This window comes from Ranitomeya imitator, chromosome 2, assembly GCF_032444005.1.
Source record: "Ranitomeya imitator isolate aRanImi1 chromosome 2, aRanImi1.pri, whole genome shotgun sequence".
Taxonomy (NCBI): Eukaryota; Metazoa; Chordata; class Amphibia; order Anura; family Dendrobatidae; genus Ranitomeya; species Ranitomeya imitator.
The window spans coordinates 307374873-307402313 of NC_091283.1; the positions used below are offsets into that span (position 1 = coordinate 307374873).

At 43.0% G+C, this 27441-nt stretch overlaps 1 protein-coding gene across 1 annotated transcript in view; it reads right to left on the reverse strand.

Moving 5' to 3' along the window:
* Positions 1-4272: 4272 nt before the first annotated feature.
* The window catches only part of LOC138666958 (oocyte zinc finger protein XlCOF22-like), a 42679-nt gene continuing 19510 nt past the window's right edge, over positions 4273-27441 (reverse strand). Inside the window, exons 2-7 of the mRNA XM_069755163.1 lie at positions 12885-13034; positions 12577-12756; positions 12370-12493; positions 12174-12286; positions 11899-11989; positions 4273-6798 (exon numbers count right to left, since the gene is read on the reverse strand). Coding sequence (XP_069611264.1) covers positions 5525-6798; positions 11899-11989; positions 12174-12286; positions 12370-12493; positions 12577-12756; positions 12885-12962 — 1860 coding nt within the window. The 5' untranslated portion in view covers positions 12963-13034 and the 3' untranslated portion in view covers positions 4273-5524. The remainder of the gene's footprint in view (positions 6799-11898; positions 11990-12173; positions 12287-12369; positions 12494-12576; positions 12757-12884; positions 13035-27441) is intronic.

The following is a 27441-nucleotide window of genomic DNA, read 5'->3' on the forward strand; positions in this document are numbered from 1 at the left end:
CCACATCTGTGAAGAGCCTTCAGAAATTTTTGGGCTTTGCTAATTTCTATCGCCGTTTCATTGCCAACTTTTCCAGTGTGGTTAAGCCCCTTACTGATTTGACGAAGAAAGGCGCTGATGTGACGAATTGGTCCTCTGCGGCTGTTGAGGCCTTTCGGGAGCTTAAACGCCGATTTACTTCTGCCCCTGTGTTGCGTCAGCCAGATGTTTCTCTTCCTTTTCAGGTTGAGGTTGACGCTTCTGAGATTGGGGCAGGGGCCGTTTTGTCTCAGAGGAGTTCTGATGGTTCTTTGATGAAACCGTGTGCTTTTTTTTCCAGAAAGTTTTTGCCTGCGGAGCGCAATTATGGCGTCGGTAATCGTGAGTTGTTGGCTATGAAGTGGGCATTTGAGGAGTGGCGACATTGGCTTGAGGGAGCCAAGCACCGCATTGTGGTCTTGACTGATCATAAGAATCTGATTTGCCTCGAGTCGGCCAAGCGGCTGAACCCTAGACAAGCTCGATGGTCCCTGTTTTTCTCCTGTTTTGATTTTGTGGTCTCGTATCTTCCGGGATCTAAGAATGTTAAGGCTGATCCCCTCTCTAGGAGTTTTTTGCCTGACTCTCCTGGAGTCCTTGAGCCGGTTGGCATTCTTAAGGAAGGGGTGATTCTTTCTGCCATCTCCCCTGATTTGCGGCGGGTGCTTCAGGAATTTCAGGCTGATAAACCTGACCGCTGTCCTGTGGGGAAGCTGTTTGTTCCTGATAGATGGACAAGTAAGGTAATTTCTGAGGTTCATTGTTCAGTGTTGGCTGGTCATCCTGGGATTTTTGGTACCAGAGATTTGGTTGCTAGGTCCTTTTGGTGGCCTTCCTTGTCGCGGGATGTGCGTACTTTTGTGCAGTCCTGTGGGACTTGCGCCCGGGCCAAGCCTTGCTGTTCCCGCGCTAGTGGGTTGCTTTTGCCTTTGCCGCTCCCTGAGAGGCCCTGGACGCATATTTCCATGGATTTTATTTCGGATCTTCCTGTTTCCCAGAAGATGTCTGTTATCTGGGTGGTTTGTGACCGGTTCTCTAAAATGGTCCATCTGGTACCTTTGCCCAAGCTGCCTTCCTCCTCAGATTTGGTTCCATTGTTTTTTCAGCATGTGGTTCGTTTGCATGGCATTCCGGAGAATATTGTGTCTGACAGAGGTTCTTAGTTTGTTTCTAGGTTTTGGCGGGCCTTTTGTCCTAGGATGGGCATTGATTTGTCTTTTTCTTCGGCGTTTCATCCTCAGACTAATAGTCAAACTGAGCGAACTAATCAGACCTTGGAAACTTATTTGAGATGCTTTGTGTCTGCTGATCAGGATGATTGGGTGGCTTTCTTGCCGTTGGCCGAGTTTGCCCTTAATAATAGGGCTAGTTCGGCTACTTTGGTCTCACCTTTCTTTTGTAATTTTGGTTTTCATCCTCGTTTTTCTTCGGGGCAGGTTGAGCCTTCTGATTGTCCTGGTGTGGATTCTGTGGTTGACAGGCTGCAGCAGATTTGGACTCATGTGGTGGACAATTTGACGTTGTCTCAGGAAAAGGCTCAACGTTTTGCTAACCGCCGTCGGTGTGTTGGTCCCCGGCTTCGTGTGGGGGATTTGGTTTGGTTGTCTTCTCGTCATGCTCCTATGAAGGTTTCTTCCCCTAAGTTTAAGCCTCGGTTTATTGGTCCTTATAAGATTTCTGAAATTATCAATCCGGTGTCTTTTCGTTTGGCTCTTCCAGCCTCTTTTGCCATTCATAATGTTTTCCATAGATCTTTGTTGCGGAGATATGTGGTGCCCGTTGTTCCCTCGGTTGATCCTCCTGCCCCGGTGTTGGTTGAGGGAGAGTTGGAATATGAGGTTGAGAAAATTTTGGATTCTCGTTTTTCGAGGCGGAGGCTTCAGTATCTTGTCAAGTGGAAGGGTTATGGCCAGGAGGATAATTCTTGGGTTGCTGCCTCCGATGTCCATGCTGCCGATTTGGTTCGTGCTTTTCACTTGGCTCGTCCTGATCGGCCTGGGGGCTCTGGTGAGGGTTCGGTGACCCCTCCTCAAGGGGGGGGTACTGTTGTGAATTCCGCTCTTGGGCTCCCTCCGGTGGTTTTAAGTGGAATGGCTGCTCCTTGGATTTAGCAGTCTGCAGCTGCTTCCACTAATTGTCTTTCTGCTCGGCTATTTATGCCTGGCTCTTCAGCCAGTGCCACTTGTCAATGTTTCCTGGCTGGATTAACTTCTCGGCTTGGATTTTCTTGGTTTCTTGACCAGTTCAGCAAAGATAAGTTCTGGCTTTGCTCATTTCAGTCCACATGTTGTGGACTTATTGTTCTGTGCATTCTATATTTGTCCAGCTTGTCAATATGGATTATTTCTGTTAGCTGGAAGCTCTGGGAAGCAGATTTACCCTCCACACCTTTAGTCAGGTGTGGAGATTTTTGTAAACTCTGTGTGGATTGTTTTGTAGTTTTTATACTGACCGCACAGTATCCTTTCCTGTCCTATCTATCAAGCTAGACTGGCCTCCTATGCTAAAATCTGATTTCATTTCTGCGTATGTTATTTTCCCCTCCTCTCACCGTCAATATTTGTGGGGGGCTATCTTTCCTTTGGGGATTTTCTCTGAGGCAAGATAGGTTTCTTGTTTCCATCTTTAGGGGTAGTTAGATCTTAGGCTGTGCCGAGGGGTCTAGGGAGCGTCAGGTACCCCCACGGCTATTTTTAGTTGCGCTGCTAGGTTAAGGGTTTGCGGTCAGTACAGATACCACCTCCTTCAGAGCTTGTCTCATGTTGTTCCTAAACCACCAGATCATAACAGCCTGCCCTATCTCACAAGAAACTTGACCCTCTTTGTTAAACATAACAGTCAAAAGCTAAACATCCCGTCCGTACCGGGCCCCTTGACCCCGATTTTTGACAATCAAGACTTTCCAGCAGGCCTAGATAAAGTTATGTTCCTACATAAACACAGGGATAGCCATCCAGTAGTACATGACTATATAACCCAATCTGATATTAAATCTGTGCAGTCCCTTTTTGGAGGGTCGGGACCTCCCCCCGGCTCGTGGTTCTTTTATGAACAAATTAGAAGCTATATTACTAAAATATCCAAACAGGTAGATTTGTTTAGACCTCTTACTCCCTTTGAGTTGGCTTGCCTGGATGGAGACCCTCCAACGCGTACGGTTTCACTCCTCTATAGGATGTTTCAGGAGCACCAGATGTCTACGTCTGGTCCTCCGACTTTCTTCTCGAGGTGGGAAAACGATTTGCATAAACCATTAACAATGGAGGACAGGGATAAGAGTCTCCTCTTCACGTTTCGATCATCATTATGTGCAGACTTTCAAGAGAGGAGTTATAAACTGTTGACTCGCTGGTATAGATGTCCAGACAGTGTTCACGTTATGTTTCCCTCTACCCCAGACACATGTTGGAGATGTTGGAAGGAGAAGGGTTCGTATGCTCATATCTGGTAGTCCTGCCCACCCATTAGGGGGTTCTGGGAGCCTGTTTTTGCTCTGTTCAGCGGACTGTCCATTTATAGGGTTTGTCCTACGATGGAGGTGGCTCTGCTGTCTATTTGTGATCGCTCTATAGCCAAATATAAGAAAAGCCTTCTTAGACATTTTTTGACAGCTGCACGCAATCTAATATCTCGTTATTGGAAACAATCAAACTCCCCTTCAAAATCTGAATTTGTGGCGGAGCTAAACCACCTCCTTCGTATGGAGCAGTTGGTTGGTCAGGATACCAGAACCTCGGATAAAGTTTTGAGAGTCTGGACCCCTTGTTGGTGTTCAGGGAAACGGAGGAGCATAATTTCTGGCTTGGTTGATCTACTAGGATGCTATCGGGTTTTTGTATGTACGTTCATTTCAGGTAGTGGAACACACTTAAATACTAACTAGCAACTGAGTTGGACGAGACACCGGAGACCTTGTCCTCTTTCCCCACCCCATCTTCTCTCTCCTTCCCGCTAACTTTCTACTTCTTCTATTAATTATAATGTTGGCTTAATTCATATCAAAGTTCATATAAAAGGGACATCCTGGTTACTCTTATCCCAGCATTAACTAACCTCAATCAATAGAGCGGGTCCTGGAGAATTAGACTTATAGTGGTCAGGACTATTATTGCCCAAAGCAATAGACCACTTCATAGTCGATGGGAAGACGTATCTGGGCCCGTTATCTAGAACGTGATCACTGTTCGCGGACTCTCATCTGTAAAGTCTCTAAAATAGCGCTCTATATACCCAAGGAGACACAGAAGTCTTTTTACAGGCTGATTTTGAATACTTTATTATTTTTCTATGTATCACAATACTTGACTGTGTTGGGAGTACCTGATATGTTTCTGATTGTTATTATTTTACCTTGCAAAGTTCTGTTATATGCAAATTCTTTTAATAAACTTGATTTACACAAAAAGTGTCTTTTACTGTGCGTCAGCTGTCAATCATAAAAGCCCACTATAAATAGTAAATCAACCCCCCCTTTATCACACCCCAAATTAGGGAAAAATAAAATAAAACAATGTATTTATTTCCATTTTCCCATTAGGGTTAGGGTAGGAATTAGGGTTAGGTTTTTGGTGGGATTAGGTTTAGGGGTGTGTTGGGGTTAGGTTTGTGGGTAGGGTTGGGATTAGGGTTAGGGGCAGAGTTAGAGTTGGGGGGTTTCTACTGTTTAAGCACATAAGGGGCACTTCAAACGTGACATGGCATCTGATCTCAATTCCAGCCAATTTTGCATTGAAAAGTCAAACGGCGCTCCTTCCCTTCCAAGCTCTGCTATGCATCCAAACAGTGGTTTACCTGCATATATGGGGTATCAGTGTACTCCAAACAAATTGTACAACAACTTTTGGGGTCCAATTTCTCCTGTTACCCTTAGTAAAATAAGATAAATTGGATCTGAAGTAATTTTTTGGTGAATGTTCAGTTTCTTTTAAAACATTTCAAAAAATTCCTGTGAAGCACCTGAAGGGTTAATAAACTTCTTGAATATGGACTTGAGATCCTTGAGAGGTGCAGTTTTTAGAATGATGTCAATTTTGGGCATTTTCTGTCATATAGGCTCCTCAAAGTCACTTCAAGTGTGAGGTGGTCCCTAAAAAAAATGGTTTTGCAAATTTTGTTGTAAAAATGAGAAATCGCTGGTCAACTTTTAACCCTTATGACTGCCTAACAAAAAAATTATGTTTCCAAAATTGTGATGATGTAAAGCAGACATGTGGGAAATGTTATGTATTAACTATTTTGTGTGATATGACTAATTTAAGGGCATAAAAACTAAAAGTTTGAAAATTGTGAAATTGTCACCAAATTCCCGTTATTTTCACAAATAAACTTAAGTCATATCGAATAAATTTTACCACTGTCATAAAGTACAATATGTCACTAGAAAACTGTCAGAATCATCAGGATCTGTTGAAGTGTTTCAGAGTTATGACCTCAAAGTGACAGTGGTCAGAATTGAAAAAAAAATGGCCTGGTCAGGAAGTTGAAAATAGGCTTCAGGGTGATGGGGTTAAGAAAATGAAAAAGGCTTCTCTTCTGTGTGACTGCTCTGATGTCTAACAAGAAGTGCTTTCCGGTTAAAACATTTGCCACATTCTGAACAGCAAAAAGGCTTCTCCCCTGTGTGGGTTCTCTGGTGACTATCAAGAACATATTTCCAGTTAAAACATTTCCCACATTCTGAACAGGAAAAAGGCTTCTCCCCTGTGTGAATTGTTTTATGTGTAACAAGATTCCTTTTGTGGATAAAACATTTCCCACATGCTAAGCATGAAAAAGTTTTCTCCCCTGTGTGGGTTCTCTGATGGCTATCAAGAGTCGATTTCTGAATAAAACATTTCCCACATTCTGAACAGGGAAAAGGCTTCTCCCCTGTGTGGGTTCTCTGGTGGCTATCAAGAGCTGATTTTTGGATATAACGTTTCCCACATTCTGAACATGAAAAAGGCTTCTCCCCTGTGTGGGTTCTCTGGTGCCTATCAAGAACATATTTCCGGTTAAAACATTTGCCACATTCTGAACAGGAAAAAGGCTTCTCCCCTGTGTGAATTTTTTTATGTATAAGAAGATTCGTTTTGTGGATAAAACATTTCCCACATTCTAAACATGTAAAAGATTTCTCCCCTGTGTGGGTTCTCTGGTGGCTATCAAGAGCTGATTTCTGGTTAAAACATTTGCCACATTCTGAACAGGAAAAAGGCTTCACCCCTGTGTGAGTTCTCTGGTGTCTATCAAGAGCTGATTTCCGGTTAAAACATTTGCCACATTCTGAACAGGAAAAAGGCATCTCTCCTGTGTGAGCTCTCTGGTGGGTAACAAAATTTGATTTATCTGCAAAATATTTCCCACATTTTAAACAGGAAAAAGGTTTCACTCCTGTGTGAGTTCTCTGGTGAGTATCAAGAAGTGATTTTGAGTAAAAACATTTCCCACATTCTGAACATGAAAAAGGCTTCTCCCCTGTGTGAAATCTCTGGTGCCTATCAAGAAGTGATTTCCAGTAAAAACATTTCTCACATTCTGAACATGAAAATGACTTCTTTGCTTTAGGAGCAGTTTGTGTTTTAATGCCTCTTTTGTGACTTTGATTTTCCTTAGTAAGCGGTAATGAATCAAAAGATGGGATCTGTTCCATAGGATCAGATGACAGATCTTTGCTGTGAAGGGATGATGGTATATCTGTAAAAATGGCATTCACTTCAGTTGTATCCTGTATAATCTCAAGATCATCAGATTTAAAAATTGAAGATGTCAGCTGTCCCTCTGATCTCCTGGTACAGTCATCTGGCAAGACAAAAAACAATAATTTAAATAAAATATCCTTGAGCTTTATATTTTTTTTTAACATTTCTACTTACATTTCCATTTTTATGGACAGTTTATGTAAAAAAAAAATATTTACCAAGACAATGACAGTTCACAGTCTAATAGAAAGCCTTATAGGATGAACCAGTAGTGCGTGTTGTTCAATCTGCCCCCAAATATTGAATAAAAAGAAACCAATCAATGTTAATTAGGCGAACATAATACCAATTCTCAAAGAGTCCCCACTCAGGTCCATCATCTGTCAATAGAAAAACAGAGGTTCCCACACTATTAGTGGCTCAAAGGCTGTTAAAAGCAACAAGGTTTCCATAAACCAATTCAGCTCTCACTTCTGAGTCTTGCAGTGTGCTAAAACCACATTTAGGATCCATGTATTTAGCAATATTATAGTGAGAAGAATCCACTTAATTTACGGTGTGTGTCTCCTGGAGCACAATCTGGGCACTATGTGTTGGAGAGTGAAAATTACACATTTGCCATTTTATTATCCAACATCCACTGCGTGTAAATTTCCAGAGAGTGACCGTGGAGACAAAATATTCAGTCCTCCTAAAGATTATAACCCTTAGTGAATTAATTTATAAAATGGAATCACTTCATGGGGATTTTGACTGTTCTGGTTTTCTGTCATTTAGTTATATTAGGGCTTCTGAACATGGTGTGTCCAATCTCATCTGGGATCTGTTCCTGCTGTCCAGCTGGAGTAATCTGCTCCCTACTTCAGTACCACACCCTACAAAAGCTCAAAGCATATTGCCGGAATCTGCAAGATTCAGTATTGTTCTCCTCTGGTTCAGTCCTCTGTGCTTAGCTTGCGGCTTGTGTATTTGTTTCCTGCTGTGACTGTGGCCCGTGTACTGACTAATTTGGGTCTTCTCAATCTTTTTTTTTTTTCCTTCCGGTTCTGACCCAGACACCTGACTATTCTTCTTGCCATCTAACATCACAGAATGGCAGGTAACACCATGGTCCAAGTCTAGGGGTGCCAGTGTAAGTCCAGATCCATGTAAGGGTGCTAAAAGGCAATGAGCAAGGCAATCCTTGGGATACGGAAAACAGAGAAGATAGTGCCACACATGTTAATGGTGGTCATCTTTCGAGCTGCCAGGTGACCACGAACAGTGCTCCCAATACATTGTGTCTCAAACTATTCCAACAAGATCTGCATTCAAAATAGCTAAAATGGCGCTCCTTTCCTTCTGAACACTCATGTGCCCAGACAGTAGTGTACACAATATATAGGGTACTGTTCAAAGTTGAAAAATAATTTATAACATCCATTTGTTTTCTATTATCCTTTGTGAATAATCCAAACTTATCACCACATAGAGTGACACACGTCAGATTTTTAAAATGGGGCTTGATTAGGAACACAAAACTGGCTGCGGGAGGAGGTTAAATCAGTATTTTGTACACCAACTACTGTAGGTGAAAACGGAGTATAGACAATAACACATCTACTGAAATGATCAAACTCAACAATCTTCATCAGTAATAAATGAGTAGCTAGTGGTAAAACCTCTCTGGGGTAAGTAGCACGGGTCTCGGTGATTTCACAATCCAAACTAGCGTAAAGTCCAATATTTCCTGTCACAGGAGTTTCAAGAAGAAATATTAAGCATTTAAAGAGAACTGTGTATAATCGTGCAGAGCGGAGATGTTTTAAAGTGAACCTGTCAGCAGGATTGTGCACAGTAACCTACAGACAGTGTCAGGTCGGCGCCGTTATACTGATTACAATTATACCTTGGTAGATGAAATCCATCTTGTGGTTGTTTAATCTGTATTTATAGTTTCAGATAATGAGATTCATGTGCTTCGGGGTGGGGTTGTGGGAGGGGCTTTGTGGTATGAATCTGTATTGGCTTATGACCGGTCAATGATCCCATACTGACCTTCCCCCATTTTTACATAATAATAATAATGTTGATAATGCCTACAATATTGTGGCTATTGTGAGGCTTAGAAAAAAATTACACCCAGCAAAATGTCACCGGTGATGGCGTCTCTGCCCAGTAGCATCTATAATAAGAGATAGATGCTACTGGACAGGCGCCACCGGTGTCATTTTGCTGGATGTAATTTTTTTCGAAGCCTCACAATAGCCACAATATTATATGCATTATCAGCAATATCAACACTATTATATGCATTATGTAAAATAGGGGGCAGATCACTAAAAGGATCAGTGACCTGTCATAAGCCAATACAGATGAATATGTAAGCAGAGCACCACATAAAACCTGAGCACAAGAATCTCATTAACTGAAAACTAGAAATACAGATTAAACAACCACAAGACGGATTTCATCAACAGGTATCACTGTAATCAGTATAACGGCGCTGACCTGACACTGTCTGTAGGTTCCTGTGCACAGCCCTACTAACAGGCTCACTTTAAATTTAGATATCAGGCATTTGGAAGAGGAGATGGAGAGCTTTTTTTTAAGACTATCAGGGAGTTACAGATTCACTTCAGTCAGGTAGGACAATCCCACCACAATCAAACTATCATACAGAATGAACAGGTAAAAAAACGACAATTAAAATATCTTACATCCCCAACAACAATGTATGTACGAGGGGAGAACTCTAACACTAAACCGGAGTTGCACTCATTTATGGTGGACTATTGGAGCCACTACGAGTCCTAACAAGAAGATTAGAGAAAGTATTAGTGTTCCACATTTCATGAGAGATTGTGCAGTAATCTGAATTCCTTAGGATGGAAAACAATGTCATTTATGATGTGGAGTGATTCCATGACACCAGGGCTTGAGCCAACACATCTCCTGCAGGGGTGAATAAATGTATATTACAGCCATCAGCTACACACAGCTTAGAGATGTTTCATGGCATAGGTGTAATGGTTTTCCTGTAGATCATCACAATCCTCCTTGAAATTACTTAGTTTTAATAAAATTTGAAAACTCATCGTAAAGGGAAACTCTGTTATTGTACAGAAATTCACACTTGGCCTCACTGCACATTTAATGTTGTCGATCATAAAAGTGAAGTTTGGCCAGAAAGACTGGACCTGGTCATGTTGGGACCATATGAGCACATTCAGCAGCTCAGAAGGGAGAGAAGGTAGATTCATCCAATAAGATATCAGGGATCTAGGAAGCCAACAGCATCATTACCCTCCACTTTCTTTTACAGGCCCATTATAATATATTAATTCAAGTGATTTTCTAACTTCTAACTCCTTGAGCAGCATGTCGATGCTCAACTTTCCTCCCACCTCTCATCTAACTCTCTCCTTGACAATCTCCAATCTGGCTTCCGCCCCCACCACTCCACCGAAACTGCCCTGGCAAAAATTACTAATGACTTAGTCACAGCCAAAGCTGACAGACAGTTCTCCATCCTCCTCCTTCTTGATCTGTTCTCTGCTTTCGACACAGTTGATCACTGCCTACTGCTACAGATTCTTTCTTCCCTTGGCATCAAAGACATTGCCCTGTCCTGGATTGCCTCATACCTACCCAACCGCACATTTAGCGTTTTTTCCACTCCCACACTACCTCCTCTTCCCGCCCTCTCTCTGTTGAAGTCTCTCAAGGCTCTGTCCTAGGGCCCCTACTTTTTTCCATCTATACCCTTGGCCTAGGACAACTCAAAGTCCCATGGCTTCCAGTACCACCCGTATGCAGACGCCACTCAGATCTACCTCTCTGGCCCAGATGTCACCTCCCTGCTGTCCAGAATCCCGAAGTGTATGTCAGCCATATCCTCCTTCACCTCTCGCTTCCTAAACCTCAATGTAGACAAAACCGAATTCATCATCTTTCCCCCACCTCACTTATCCCCCCTACCCGATCTATCTATTATGGTAAACTGCATCACGCTCTCTCCCACACCTGAAATCCGCTGCCTCGGGGTAACTCTCGACTTTGCCCTGTCCTTCAAACCTCACTTCCAAGCTCTTGCCACCTCCTGTCGCCTCCAACTCAAAAATATTGCCAGAATCCGTTCCTCCTCAGCCCACAATCTACCAAAACTCTTGTGCATGCCCTCATCATCTCCTGCCTCGATTACTGCAACACCCTCCTCTGTGGCCTCCCAGTTAACTCTCTTGCACCACTCCAGTCTGTCCTCAACTCTGCTGCCCGCCTAATCCACCCCTCTCCTCGCTACTCCCCTGCTACTCCCCTCTGCAAATCCCTCCACTGGCTCCCAATTCCCCAAAGAATCCAGTTCAAACTAGTAACACTGATCTACAAAGCCATCCACAACCTGTCCCCTCCCTATATCTCTGAACTAATCTCCCAACATCTTCCCTCACGTAATCTTCGATCCTCCCAAGACCTCCTTACTCTCCTCCACACTTATTCGTTCCTCACACAACCGCCTCCAAGATTTCTCCCGAATATACCCCATCCTCTGGAATTCCATGCCTCAACACGTCCGATTATCCACCACCCTCAGATCCTTCAGACGGAACCTGAAAACCCAACTCTTCAGGAAAGCCTACAGCCTACAATAACCATGCCATCGCCTCACCGCCGCAGCCAGAGCCGCCGCCTCACCGCCGCCAGAGCTGCCGCCTCACCCCTACCTTCTGTCTCTTCCCCACTATCCCATAAAATGTAAGTCCGCAAGGACAGGTCCTCTCCCCTCTGTACCAGTCTGTCACGGTAAACCTGTTTATTGTAAATGATATCTATAACCCTGTATGTAACCCCTTCTCATGTACAGCACCATGGAATTAATGGTGCTATATAAATAAATATTATTATTATTATTAACAACTTGTCAGAACATTCTACATACACTGTCAATTGGCTTTGTAGTTTCCAGATCTGGGCAGGTAAGAGTCACTGTCTTCTAATCTCAGGGAATAGGTGGATCCTCCAGGTGGTTAATTCTATAGAAAAGGGTTTTCAATGAGCAAAGTCATTTGAACAGTTTTGGGAGGAGGAGAATGTTGTGGTCTTGAGGCCAAATGGTGATCACACGATTGTGATACGACCAGACTATACCACCGATAAGGCAGCCACGGTCGGTGACTGAGAAGAATCTGTGACTTCCCTGCATTTAGTGGTTACTACTCACCTGGGTAGTCACATGTAGGAATCTCCTCTTTACACCGCTCATCATCCCTCACATATGTCTCTGTAGTATTACTATGGGTCAGATCTTCATCCTGAAACAAATATTGTAAAAGTCACAAACAGTTGGAGAAAGTCACATCAATAATCAGCTCTAATCCTGCCATCTTGACCATTCTCATTACAAAAGTATAAAACATATAATATTGGTGGATAAAATAAAACGGAGCACAAGATCTTCACAGTTGTTTACATATCAAAGGAGAGATCTCATGACACCTTCTCTCCATTTATGTGATGATCCTGAGGAACATTGAGATCTTCTTGGTTACAGTCCTGTGGAAGAAGAGGACGGGGACATCTCTCTGGTGTTGTCATCTTACTGGAAAGATCTGGAGGAAACATATACAGGGACTTAATTCATTCTTTACATACAGATAATTATAGACCATGTCTATTGAGTCCTGTCTATTACCTGGTGATGTGAGGTACTGGGGAACCGCCATCATGACGTCATTGTACAAATCTTTGTGTCCTTCTAAATACTCCCACTCCTCCATGGAGAAATAGACAGCGACATCCTGACACCTTATAGGAACCTGACACATACAATGATACCGTCATCCCCCCAATCCCTTCATAGCATTAATGTATAATATCCCAGCATTCCCAGCAGTGTCACCTCTCCAGTCAGCAGCTCAATCATCTTGTAGGTGAGTTCTAGGATCTTCTGGTCATTGATGTCCTCATTTATCAGGGGGTGAGGTGGAGGCCCCATGATTGGGCTCAGGGGTCTTCCGCATCCCTCAGACACAGGGTCCTGACAGCGCTCACTAGAGGTCTTCTTCACTACTATGTAATCCTGGTTATGGAGAACACATTAATAAATCTCACTACAGACATTCCAAGAGTCCTCACCTCTCCAGTTCTTTCCATCTGTTATTCCCATAGATAAGAATGATGTAATGTGACGTCATCAGAATCTCTCACCTCCCTAGTAAGCCGGAAGAGGATCTCTAGGGTGAGGTGTAATATCATCTCCGCCATCTTGTCCTTGTCCATTTCCATCCTTGATGAGTAGATCAGGAATATTCTGTTATGTAGAAGATCTTCACTGAGAGGATCCGATATTGTAGAGATCTGAATGAGAAGAAGATGAGCCGATGTAACAAAAATCCTGTGTAATAATACAATTACTGGAGATAATAAGGGAAACATATGAGATTTATTATTTTACAGTATTTAGTTTTCTTCTTTCCATCTACTAATAAAACCTATATATTTTAGGCCACAGACAACAAGCAGTTTCTTCCTCGGAGTCGGCAGCTGAATACGTTCCTCATAGACTCATCTTCCATAACGCTAATCTCATTTACCGACACTGGAATCGGCCTCAGCAACACTGCAGGAGATATTCATTACACGTGACAGGAGAAATAACTACTTCATGATGAGGACGACATCTTCATCTTCTACTACGGCTCTGGAAACATATTTGGCCAGAGTTCATCACTGACTCCATCACCACCGGCCGTCTATATGAAGGTTACCCGTCTTCCCTGCACTGTAATCTTCTATCCCGTCAGATCTCAGCTCTGATTCACACACAGAAGTTTGAGGCTTTTATAAAAGCTTTTTTGTTTCCACAAACACCGGAACAGAAATTATCTGATCCCAAAGTCTCCATGTACATTGTTTTATGGGATTTATTTCTGGCCTTAGGCTTTCCTATATTACAGGGAAACCACCAACAAAAAAGATATTAACCCCTTCACGATATGTGCCGTACATAATATCAACAGTTGACATGTGACCCCAACAGCTGCGGGTGGAATTGCGATCCACTCGTGGCTATTAACCTGTTAAATGCCGCTGTATCTCTGCTCACGTCGGAAGCGCATCACTAATCCCGCCCAATGGTGCTCGTGTCATTGACATTGCACTAAAATACAATAATGGGTCAAGAAAATATTGTAACTACATTAAAATGATATCAATAAAATAATGTCATCTTGGCATGCAAAAAATAAGCCCTCACCCCACCCCAGGTCATGAAAAATGAAGAAGCTACGGGTCTCAGAAAATGACAAAAAAAAAACAAACACATTGGATTTTTTTCACCACTTAACCCATTTCTGCCTGCAGAGGTACTATTCTGTCCATGTGACCTTGGACTTGCTTACCATGGATGGAATAGTACGTCATTACCAATTGGCGGCGCTCACGGGGGGGACGGGGGTTAGGGCGGCCGATTGGGGCCGGGTGTCAGCTAATTCTCACAGCTGACACCCGGCACTAAGTGCCAGGAGTGCTCACGGAGAAAGTGTAAAAATAAGAGTGAACTTAAAAAAATTGTACTTTTAAATAATTGTAAAAATATTTTTTTTAAAAAATTTACCGTATATACTCGAGTATAAGCCGACCAGAGTATAAGCCGACCCCCCTAATTTTGCCACCATAAAAATGGGAAAACTTATTGACTCGAGTATAAGCCTAGGGTAGGAAATGCAGCAGCTACCGGTGAATTTCAAGAATAAAAATAGATGCTCCATACCGTTCATTATTGCCCCATAGCTGTGCCATATAAAGCTGTGCCACATATAATGCTCCATATCGTTCATTATGGCCCCATAGAAAGCTGTGCCATATAGAATGCTCTGCACCGTTCATTATTGCCCATAGATGCTCCATATAAAGCTGTGCCACATATACGATACACTTTATTGATCCCGTGGGAAATTATGGTATCACAGCAGCACAACTTAAATCATAAAAATCATAAAGGAATTACATAGTTGACATGACAGTTTGTTGACAGAAGAACATTATACATTATACATTAGAATAGGACATACACAACAAGTGAACTGAAATGTAGAGAAATAAGTAGACATTCACCTTGGTGGTTTCACCCTAATGTTATTGTTGTACATTCCCATGGCAGTTGGCACAAACGATTTCCTACATTTTTCCTTCTTACACCTAAGTAACCGGCTAATACTTCTGAAGGTGCTCTTCTGTCTCATGAATAGCTCATATAGTGGATGTGCATTATTGTTCATAATTGCCATACACTTTTTCAGAGTTCTTTTCTCCACTACCTCCCCAAAAGAGTCCAGATTGCAGCCCACAGCAGAACTTGCCTTCTTAATAATCTTATTCAGCTTATTAGCATCAGAGGCCCGCACACTACTACCCCAGCACATGATTGCAAAAAAGATGGCACTTGCCACCACAGATTGGTAGAACATTTCTAACATTTTGCTACACACATTAAAAGACCTCAGTTTCCTTAGGAAATACAATCTGCTCATCCCCTTCTTGTAGACAAACTCTGAGTGGCATCTCCAGTCCAGTTTGCTATCCAAATGGACCCCCAAATATTTGTAACTCTCCACCTGCTCTACCTCCTGACCAGCAATAGTGATCGGTAAGCATTCCATCTTTATCCTGCTATAGTTGGCCACCAACTCCTTAGTTTTCTTAACATTTAGTTGTAGATAGTTACCATTGCACCAATCCACGAAATTCGACACCACCCTTCTATATTCCTCATCCCCCTGATCTCCCCTAATGCATCCCACAACCACGGAGTCATCCGAAAATTTTTGAAGGTGGCAAAGTTCAGATTTATACTGAAAGTCTGAAGTATACAGTGTGAATAGAAAGGGCGCAAGCACTGTTCCCTGGGGGGCACCTACACTGCTCAGTAATCTGCTTGACACAACTGCTCCCATCTGTACAAACTGTGGCCGATCTGATAGGTAGTCAGTTATCCAATTTCTCATCCCCTCCTCAACCTTCATATCAGTCATCTTTTTGTGTAGTAAAAGTGGCTGCAGGGAGTTAAATGCACTCGAGAAATCGAAGAACATCGCTCGCACCGTGGTTCCGTCAGTCTCCAGAAATTAATGTACCCTATGTTACAGAGAAAGGATAGCATCATCCACCCCCAATCTATGTTGGTAAGCAAACTGAAGGGGATCGATAAAAGCATTGACCCTCGGTCTTAAGTGAGCAAGCACTAATCTTTCCAAGGCCTTCATAGCGTGAGATGTTAAGGCTACAGGACGATAGTCATTTAGGGTTGCAGGAGAAGAAGTCTTGGGTACCGGCACCAGACAGGAAGTTTTCCATAACACAGGTACCCTCTGTGTTTGTAGACTTCCATTAAATAGGCGAGTAAAGACAGTACACAGCTGGTCTGCACAAACTTTAAGGACACGTGAGCTGAGTCCATCAGGTCCTGCAGCTTCACCAATGTTAAGTGACTTAAACTGCCTCCTCACATCATTTTCGGATACTCTAAAATAGGTCTGCTCATCCTCCAATATCGATGTTGCAGAATTTGCACCCAGTTACATAGTAACATAGTTAGTAAGGCCGAAAAAAGACATTTGTCCATCCAGTTCAGCCTATATTCCATCATAATAAATCCCCAGATCTACGTCCTTCTACAGAACCTAATAATTGTATGATACAATATTGTTCTGCTCCAGGAAGACATCCAGGCCTCTCTTGAACCCCTCGACTGAGTTCGCCATCACCACCTCCTCAGGCAAGCAATTCCAGATTCTCACTGCCCTAACAGTAAAGAATCCTCTTCTATGTTGGTGGAAAAACCTTCTCTCCTCCAGACGCAAAGAATGCCCCCTTGTGCCCGTCACCTTCCTTGGTATAAACAGATCCTCAGCGAGATATTTGTATTGTCCCCTTATATACTTATACATGGTTATTAGATCGCCCCTCAGTCGTCTTTTTTCTAGACTAAATAATCCTAATTTCGCTAATCTATCTGGGTATTGTAGTTCTCCCATCCCCTTTATTAATTTTGTTGCCCTCCTTTGTACTCTCTCTAGTTCCATTATATCCTTCCTGAGCACCGGTGCCCAAAACTGGACACAGTACTCCATGTGCGGTCTAACTAGGGATTTGTACAGAGGCAGTATAATGCTCTCATCATGTGTATCCAGACCTCTTTTAATGCACCCCATGATCCTGTTTGCCTTGGCAGCTGCTGCCTGGCACTGGCTGCTCCAGGTAAGTTTATCATTAACTAGGATCCCCAAGTCCTTCTCCCTGTCAGATTTACCCAGTGGTTTCCCGTTCAGTGTGTAATGGTGATATTGATTCCCTCTTCCCATGTGTATAACCTTACATTTATCATTGTTAAACCTCATCTGCCACCTTTCAGCCCAAGTTTCCAACTTATCCAGATCCATCTGTAGCAGAATACTATCTTCTCTTGTATTAACTGCTTTACATAGTTTTGTATCATCTGCAAATATCGATATTTTACTGTGTAAACCTTCTACCAGATCATTAATGAATATGTTGAAGAGAACAGGTCCCAATACTGACCCCTGCGGTACCCCACTGGTCACAGCGACCCAGTTAGAGACTATACCATTTATAACCACCCTCTGCTTTCTATCACTAAGCCAGTTACTAACCCATTTACACACATTTTCCCCCAGACCAAGCATTCTCATTTTGTGTACCAACCTCTTGTGCGGCACGGTATCAAACGCTTTGGAAAAATCGAGATATACCACGTCCAATGACTCACCGTGGTCCAGTCTATAGCTTACCTCTTCATAAAAACTGATTAGATTGGTTTGACAGGAGCGATTTCTCATAAACCCATGCTGATATGGAGTTAAACAGTTATTCTCATTGAGATAATCCAGAATAACATCCCTCAGAAACCCTTCAAATATTTTACCAACAATAGAGGTTAGACTTACTGGCCTATAATTTCCAGGTTCACTTTTAGAGCCCTTTTTGAATATTGGCACCACATTTGCTATGCGCCAGTCCTGCGGAACAGACCCTGTCGCTATAGAGTCACTAAAAATAAGAAATAATGGTTTATCTATTTCATTACTTAGTTCTCTTAGTACTCGTGGGTGTATGCCATCCGGACCCGGAGATTTATCTATTTTAATCTTATTTAGCCGGTTTCGCACCTCTTCTTGGGTTAGATTGGTGACTCTTAATATAGGGTTTTCATTGTTTCTTGGGATTTCACCTAGCATTTCATTTTCCACCGTGAATACCGTGGAGAAGAAGGTGTTTAATATGTTAGCTTTTTCCTCGTCATCTACAACCATTCTTTCCTCACTATTTTTTAAGGGGCCTACATTTTCAGTTTTTATTCTTTTACTATTGATATAGTTGAAGAACAGTTTGGGATTAGTTTTACTCTCCTTAGCAATGTGCTTCTCTGTTTCCTTTTTGGCAGCTTTAATTAGTTTTTTAGATAAAGTATTTTTCTCCCTATAGTTTTTTAGAGCTTCAATGGTGCCATCCTGCTTTAGTAGTGCAAATGCTTTCTTTTTACTGTTAATTGCCTGTCTTACTTCTTTGTTTAGCCACATTGGGTTTTTCCTATTTCTAGTCCTTTTATTCCCACAAGGTATAAACCGCTTACACTGCCTATTTAGGATGTTCTTAAACATTTCCCATTTATTATCTGTATTCTCATTTCTGAGGATATTGTCCCAGTCTACCAGATTAAGGGCATCTCTAAGCTGTTCAAACTTTGCCTTCCTAAAGTTCAATGTTTTTGTGACTCCCTGACAAGTCCCCCTAGTGAAAGACAGGTGAAACTGCACAATATTGTGGTCGCTATTTCCTAAATGCCCAACCACCTGCAGATTTGTTATTCTGTCAGGTCTATTAGATGTCAGTTCCCATCCACTATCAGTTGGCATTACACATGTACTGCTAAATCTATTGAAATACTCATTCATCTCATTAGCCTTGTCCATTGTTCCTGGATCATTTTCAGGCCTCAGCTTAAGCCCAGTCAGTAATTTCATTCCTGCCCAAACCTCTCTGGTATTATTGTGGGACAGTTTATTTTCAAGTTTAATTCTGAAGGCTTCCTGGGCCTCCTTTATTTTATGCTTCAATTCATGCTGTATCATTTTAATTTCCTCTTTGTCACCCAGTTTAAATGCCTTTTTTTTCCTGTTGAGCAAATGCTTCAATTCCTTTGTTATCCATGGCTTGTTGTTTGCAAAACACCTAATCTTTTTAGTCGGCACCAACATATCAGTGCAGAAGTTAATGTAGTCAGTCACTCTACCAACCACTTCATTAACATTTGTATACTCGTCCATTGTCCCAAGCAACACATCCCAGTCTGTAAGATGAAAGCAATCCTGTAAGGCCTGTTCATTGGTTGGACTCCACATTCTAACTGATTTAATCTTAGGAGGCTGTGTACTAACAACAGGTTGGTAGACTGGTGACAATAGTACAAGATTGTGATCAGACTTCCCCAAGGGCGGCAGGGTAGAGGATGAATAAGCATTCTTGACATTCGCATAGAGTAAAGGCCCCGTCACACATAGCGAGATCGCTAGCGAGATCGCTGCTGAGTCACAAGTTTTGTGACGCAACAGCGATCTCAGTAGCGATCTCGCTATGTGTGACACGTACCAGCGATCAGCCCCCTGCTGTGAGATCGCTGGTCGTGTCGGAATGGCCTGGGCCATTTTTTGATCGTTGAGGTCCCGCTGACATCGCTGAATCGGCGTGTGTGACGCCGATTCAGCGATGTCTTCGCTGGTAACCAGGGTAAACATCGGGTAACTAAGCGCAGGGCCGCGCTTAGTAACCCGATGTTTACCCTGGTTACCATCCTAAAAGTAAAAAAACAAACGCTACATACTTACCTATCTGTTATGGCAATCCAGTGACACAGTGTGCCAGCAATCAGAGCACATACAGTGATCTGACAATAACCCAAAAATAATAGAACGAGCTCTGAGACGTGGAATCTCTGTAGACCGCAATAACTGAACCTATCCTAAACACAACTAAAGGCAGCTGTGGATTGCGCCTGACAATACCTATGCAACTCGGCACAGCCTGAGGAACTGACTAGCCTGAAGATAGAAATACAAGCCTGACTTGCCTCAGAGAAATACCCCAAAGGAAAAGGCAGCCCCCCACATATAATGACTTAGCAAGATGAAAAGACAAAACGTAGGGATGAAATAGATTCAGCAAAGTGAGGCCCGATATTCTAGATAGAGCGAGGATAGCAAAGAGAACTTTGCAGTCTACAAAAAACCCTAAAGCAAAAAACCACGCAAAGGGGGCAAAAAGACCCACCGTGCCGAACTAACGGCACGGCGGTACACCCTTTGCGTCTCAGAGCTTCCAGCAAAACGAATAGACAAGCTGGACAGAAAAAGTAGCAACAAAAGCAAAGAAGCACTTATCTAAGCAGAGCAGCAGGCCAAAGGAAAGATCCAAAGCTCAGATCCAACACTGGAACATTGACAAGGAGCAAGGAAGACAGAATCAGGCGGAGTTAAATAACAAAGCAGCCAATGAGCTCACCAGAACACCTGAGGGAGGAAGCTCAGAAGCTGCAGTACCACTTGTGACCACAGGAGTGAATTCAGCCACAGAATTCACAACACCTATCGCTGTCTGTCCTCGGCGCTCTGCTTCTCTGGTCTGGCTGTGAGCGCCGGGCAGCCGGAAAGCAGAGCGGTGACGTCACCGCTCTACTTTCCGGCCGCTGTGCTCTCAGCCAGACCAGAGAAGCAGAGCACCGAGGACAGACAGCGATAGGTAAGTATGTAGCGTTTGTTTTTTTTTACTTTAACGATGGTAACCAGGGTAAACATCGGGTTACTAAGTGCGGCCCTGCGCTTAGTTACCCGATGTTTACCCTGGTTACCGGGGACCTAGGGATCGTTGGTCGCTGGAGAGCTGTCTGTGTGACAGCTCTCCAGCGACCAAACAGCGACGCTGCAGCGATCCGGATCGTTGTCGGTATCGCTGCAGCGTCGCTATGTGTGACGGGGCCTTAAGTCCAACGTAATCGTTAATTATGGCCCCATAGATGTTCCATAGAAAGCTGTGCCATATAGAATGCTCTGCACCGTTCATTATGGCCCCATAGATGCTCCATATAAAGCTGTGACATATATAATGCTCTGCACTGTTCATTATGGCCCCATAGATGCTCCATATAAAGCTGTGCCACATATAATGGTCTGCACCGTTCATTATGGCCCCATAGATGTTCCATAGAAAGCTGTGCCATATAGAATGCTCTGCACCGTTCATTATTGCCCCAATAGATGCTCCATATAAAGCTGTGCCACATATAATGCTCTACACCGTTCATTATGGCCCCATAGATGCTCCATATAAAGCTGTGCCACATATAATGCTCTGCACCGTTCATTATTGCCCCATAGATGCTCCACATAAAGCTATGCCATATGGAATGTTCTGCACCGTTCATTATGGCCCCATCGATGCTCCAAATAAAGTTGTGCCCCATATAGAATGCTCTGCACCGTTCATTATGACCCCATAGATGCTCCACATAAAGCTGTGCCATATAGAATGCTCTGCACCGTTCATTATGGCCCCATAGATGATCCACATAAAGCTGTGCCATAAAGAATGCTCTGCACCGTTCATTATGGCCCCACAGATGATCCACATAAAGCTGTGCCCCATATAGAATGCTCTGCACCGTTCATTATGGCCCCATAGATGCTCCATATAAAGCTGTGCCACATATATAGCTCTGCACCGTTCATTACGGCCCCATAGATGCTCCATAGAAAGCTGTGCCATATATAATGCTCTGCACCGTTCATTATGGTCCCACAGATGATCCACATAAAGCTGTGCCCCATATAGAATGCTCTGCACCGTTCATTATGGCCCCATAGATGCTCCATATAAAGCTGTGCCCCATATAGAATGCTCTGCACCGTTCAGTATGGCCCCATAGATGCTCCATATAAAGCTGTGCCACATATAATGCTCTGCACCGTTCATTACGGCCCCATAGATGCTCCATAGAAAGCTGTGCCATATATAATGCTCTGCACCGTTGATCATTACCCCATAGATGCTCCTTATAAAGCTGTGAGATATAGAATGCTCTGCACCGTTCATTATGGCCCCATAGATGCGCCATATAAAGCTGTCCAATATATAATGCTGCTGCTGCTGCAATAAAAAAAAAAAAATAACATACTCACCTCTCTTCGCTCAGAACGCCGGCGCTTTCAATATTTACCTGCTCCTCGTGCGGCTGTCTCCAGCACTGATGCTCAGCAGAGGGCGCGCACTTACTACATCACCGCGCCCTCTAACCTGAGCTTCACTGTCAGAGGACGCTGGAGACGGAGCGGCACCGGAGCGAGGAGCAGGTAAATATTGCGCAGCGCTCCCCTCCTCGTATACTTACCTGCTCCCGGCGCAGTCCCTGCTGTCCCGATGCTGCATCTTCTTCCTGTATTGAGCGGTCACAGTTATCGCTCATTTTCAGTCATGAATATGCGGCTCCACCTCTATGTTAGGTGGAGCCGCATATTCGTTACTGTAATGAGCGGTACCATGTGACCGCTCAATACAGGAAGAAGATGCAGCGCTGGAAGAAGCAGGGACTGCAGGGACCGCGCCGGGAGTAGGTGAGTATAACTAGACAGCCCCCGCTCCCCCTCCCCTGCCGACCCCCGGGTATGACTCGAGTATAAGCCGAAAGGGGGACTTTCAGCCCCAAAAAATGGTTTGAATATCCCGGCTTAGATTACCGTATATACTCGAGTATATCAAATAAATATTTGAGTGAAAAAAAAATCAAAACAATAAAAGTACACATATTTAGTATTGCTGCATCCGTAACGACCCAACCTATAAAACTGTCCCACTAGTTAACCCCTTTAGTGACCATAAAAAAACAAGGCAAAAAAACAATACTTTAACATCATACCGCTGAACAAAAAGTGGAATAACACGCGATCAAAAAGACTGATATAAATAAACATGGTACTGCTAAAAACATCATTTTGTCCCACAAAAAACAAGCTGCCATATAGCTCCATCACCAGAAAAACAAAAAAGTTGTACCTGTCAGAATAAAGCGATGCAAAAATAATTATTTTCTATATAAAATTGTTTTTATGGTATAAAAGCGCCAAAACATACAAAAAAAAAAAAAAGATATAAATGAGGTATCGCTGTAATCATACTAACCCCCCAAAAGAACTTAATGAATTGCTGGTTTTTGTTCATTCTGCCTCACAAAAAAAGGAATAAAAAGCGATCAAAAAATGTCATGTGCACGAAAAAGGTACCAATAAAAACGTCAACTCGTCCCGCAAAAAAAAGACCTCACATGACTGTGGACCAAAATATGGAAAAGTTATAGCTCTCAAAATGTGGAGATGCAAAAACAATTTTTTGCAATAACAAAGCGTCTTTTAGTGTATGACAGCTGCCAATCATAAAAACCCACTATAAATACTAAATGAAACCCCCCTTTATCACCCTCTTAGCTAGGGAAAATGGAAAATTTTCTTTTTATTTATTTCCATTTTCCTGTTAGGGTTGGGGCTAAAGTTAGGATTACAGTTACGGTTGGGATTAGGGTTAGGGATGTGTTTGGGTTAGGGTTGGAGTTAGAATTGGGGGGTTTCCACTGTTTAGGCACAGCAGGGGCTCTTCAAACACGACATGGTGTTTGATTTCAATTCCAGCCAATTCTGGGTTGAAAAAGGCAAACGGCACTCCTTCCCTTCCAAGCTCTGCCATGCGCCCAAATAGTGGTTTATTCCCACATATGGAGCATCAGCGTACACAGGACAAATTGTTCAACAACTTTTGGGGTCCAATTTCTCCTGTTACCCTTGGGGAAAATAAAAAGATTTGAAACTAAAAGATTATGTTTGTGGAAAAAATATGATTTTTTTTATTTTCACGCCCGGGCGCTATAAACTTTAGTGAAACACTTGGGGGTTCAAAGTTCTCACCTCACATTTAGTTAAGTTCCTTGGGGGGTGTAGTTTTAAAAATGGGGTCACTTGTGGGGAGTTTCCACTGTTTAGGCACATCAGGGGCTCTGCAAACGTGACATGACGCCCGCAGACCATTCCATCAAAGTCTGCATTTCAAAACATCATAACTTCCCTTCCAAGCTCTGCCATGCGCCCAAACAGTGGTTTACCCCCACATATGGGGTATCAGCATACCCAGGAAAAATTGCACAACAACTTTTCTGGTCCAATTTCTCCTGTTACCCTTGGGAAAATAAAAATAATTGGATCTGAAGTAATTTTGGGGGAAAAAACAGTTAAATGTTCAATTTTTTTTAAAACATTCCAAAAATTCCTGTGAAACACCTGAAGGTTTAATAAACTTCTTAAATGTGGTTTTGCGCACCGTGAGGGTTGCAGTTTTTAGATTGGTGTCACTTTTTGGTATTATCTATCATTTTGACCCCTCAAAGGGACTTCAAATGTGATGTGGTCCCTAAAAAACAAACAAACAAAAAAAACAACAAATGGTGTTGTAAAAATGAGAAATCGCTGGTCAACTTTTAACCCTTATAACTTCCTAACAAAATAATATTTTGGTTCCAAGATTGTGCTGATGTAAAGTAGACATGTGGGAAATGTTACTTCTTAAAGGGAACCTGTCACCCCGAAAATTGCGGGTGAGGTAAGCCCACCGGCATCAGGGGCTTATCTGCAGCATTCTGTAATGCTGTAGATAAGCCCCCGATGTTACCTGAAAGAGGAGAAAAAGACGTTATATTATACTCACCCAGGGGCGGTCCCGCTGCTGGTCCGGTCGGATGGGTGTCTCTGGTCCGCTGCGGCGCCTCCCATCTTCATTACAAGACGTCCTCTTCTGATCTTCAGCCACGGCTCCGGCGCAGGCGCACTTTGCTCTGCCCTGTTGAGGCCAGAGTAAAGTACTGCAGTGCGCAGGCGCCGGGCCTCTCTGATCTTTCCGGCGCCTGCGCAGTGCAGTACTATCCTCTGCCCTCAACAGGGCAGAGCAAAGTGCGCCTGCGCCGGAGCCGTGGCTGAAGATCAGAAGAGGACGTCTTGTAATGAAGATGGGAGGCGCCGCAGCGGACCAGAGACACCCATCCGACCGGACTAGCAGCGGACCGCCCCTGGGTGAGTATAATCTAATGTCTTTTTCTCCTCTTTCAGGTAATATCGGAGGCTTCAAAGTTGGAAAATTGTGAAATTTTCAACATTTTCGACAAATTTTGTCCACAAATAAACGCAGGTAATATCAAAGAAATGTTACCACTAGCATGAAGTACAATATGTCACGAGAAAACAGTCTCAGAGTCGGCGGGATCCGTTGAAGCGTTCCAGGGTTATAACCTCATAAATGGACAGTGGTCAGAATTGTAAAAATTGGCCCGGTCATTAAGGGGTTAAAAAAGAGCCCAGACATGTTGGGTATCTAGGAGCTCATAATGATCTGGAGAATCATATTGGCAGGTCTGCTATAGCATTTGGTGAATATGGTGAAAAAGAAAAAACAAAAACAAAAGAGGAAAAAACAAATTTTATTATTTTTTAACATATTAAACATTTGTTTAAAAAAAATAACTCTCTGGGCCCCAGAACATAGACGTACACTGCAGGGACGGCACAGGGGCGGCTGCAACAAAAACCCTGGCAGTTTAACCACTTGCTACTGTGAAAAGAAAGCATGGCATCTTAGGTGTGACAGAGTTCGTCTGAATGCCCTAAGTACTGGATAGTATGGGGCGGCCTAGTTACCACGATACTTACATGCCTAATAATGGTGTCTGGGCCTGCAATGTACGAACGTCTATTAGGCCGGGCCAGAGGCAGCGTCCAATAGGACAACCCCTTCTTAATTAACCCATTTATGACATGTCCCTTACTAATACGGCGTGTTGTGAATTCTGCTCTTGGGTTCCCTCCAGTGGTTGTAGGTGGGAATGCAGTTGTCTCTGAGTCGCAATCCTGGCCTGATTACAATTTTGACTAAGATATTTAGGTGTGCAGGATCCTTTAGCTCTTGCCAGTTATCAATGTTCCTTGTGAAGTGTTGGATCACTTTCTGGCTTCTCCTGCTTGCTGCCAAATTCAGCAAAGATAAGTGTTTTGTTTTTGTATCTGTGGCACACTGCTGTGTGCTTGTTTCAGTTTTATTCCTGCTCTGATTGTAGGATTCACTGGAGTTGCCGATTTACGCTCCTACATCTTTAGTTAGATGTAGGAAGTTTTTGAATATTCTGCTGTGGATGTTTTTGAAGGTTTTTAATACTGACCGCACAGAACCCTGTCCTATTTTAGCTAGAGTGGCCTCCTGTGCTAAATCCTGTTTTTCTGCCTGTGTATGTTTTTTCTTCTCCGACTCACCGCCAATATTTGTGGGGGGCTGTCTATCCTTTGGGGATTTTCTCTGAGGCAAGATAGTATTCCTATTTCCATCTTTAGGGGTATTTAGTCCTCCGGCTGTGACGAGGTGTCTACGTATGTTAGGTACACTCCACGGCTACTTCTAGTTGCCGTGTTAAGTTCAGGATTGCGGTCAGTATAGTGGCCACCATCTCCAATGAAAGTTCTCATGCTGCTCCAAGGTCACCGGATCACAACAACGGCGCATGTCGTGTCTCCCCCTTTGATGTGGGCTCCGGCGGTGAGCCCACATCAAAGTCGCAATAGCGACGGGTGAAATCGTGATTCTCCCCCCCGCTATTAACCCCTTCATGACCCAGCCTATTTTGACCTTAACCCCTTCATGACCCAGCCTATTTTGACCTTAAAGACCTTGCCGTTTTTTGCAATTCTGACCAGTGTCCCTTCATGAGGTAATAACTCAGGAACGCTTCAATGGATCCTAGCGGTTCTGAGACTGTTTTTTCGTGACATATTGGGCTTCATGTTAGTGGTAAATTTAGGTCAATAAATTCTGTGTTTATTTGTGATAAAAACGGAAACTTGGCGAAAATTTTGAAAATTTCGCAATTTTCACATTTTGAATTTTTATTCTGTTAAACCAGAGAGTTATGTGACACAAAATAGTTAATAAATAACATTTCCCACATGTCTACTTTACATCAGCACAATTTTGGAAACAAAATTTTTTTTTGCTAGGAAGTTATAAGGGTTAAAATTTGACCAGCGATTTCTCATTTTTACAACGAAATTTACAAAACCATTTTTTTTAGGGACCACCTCACATTTGAAGTCAGTTTGAGGGGTCTATATGGCTGAAAATACCCAAAAGTGACACCATTCTAAAAACTGCACCCCTCAAGGTGCACAAAACCACATTCAAGAAGTTTATTAACCCTTCAGGTGCTTCACAGCAGCAGAAGCAACATGGAAGGAAAAAATGAACATTTAACTTTTTAGTCACAAAAATGATTTTTCAGCAACAATTTTTTTATTTTCCCAATGGTAAAAGGAGAAACTGAACCACGTAAGTTGTTGTCCAATTTGTCCTGAGTACGCTGATACCTCATATGTGGGGGTAAACCACTGTTTGGGCGCACGGCAGGGCTTGGAAGGGAAGGAGCGCCATTTGACTTTTTGAATGAAAAATTGGCTGCACTCTTTAGCGGACACCATGTCACATTTGGAGAGCCCCCGTGTGCCTAAAAATTGGAGCTCCCCCACAAGTGACCCCATTTTGGAAACTAGACGCCCCAAGGAACTTATCTAGATGCATAGTGAGCCCTTTAAACCCCCAGATTCTTCACAAATTGATCCGT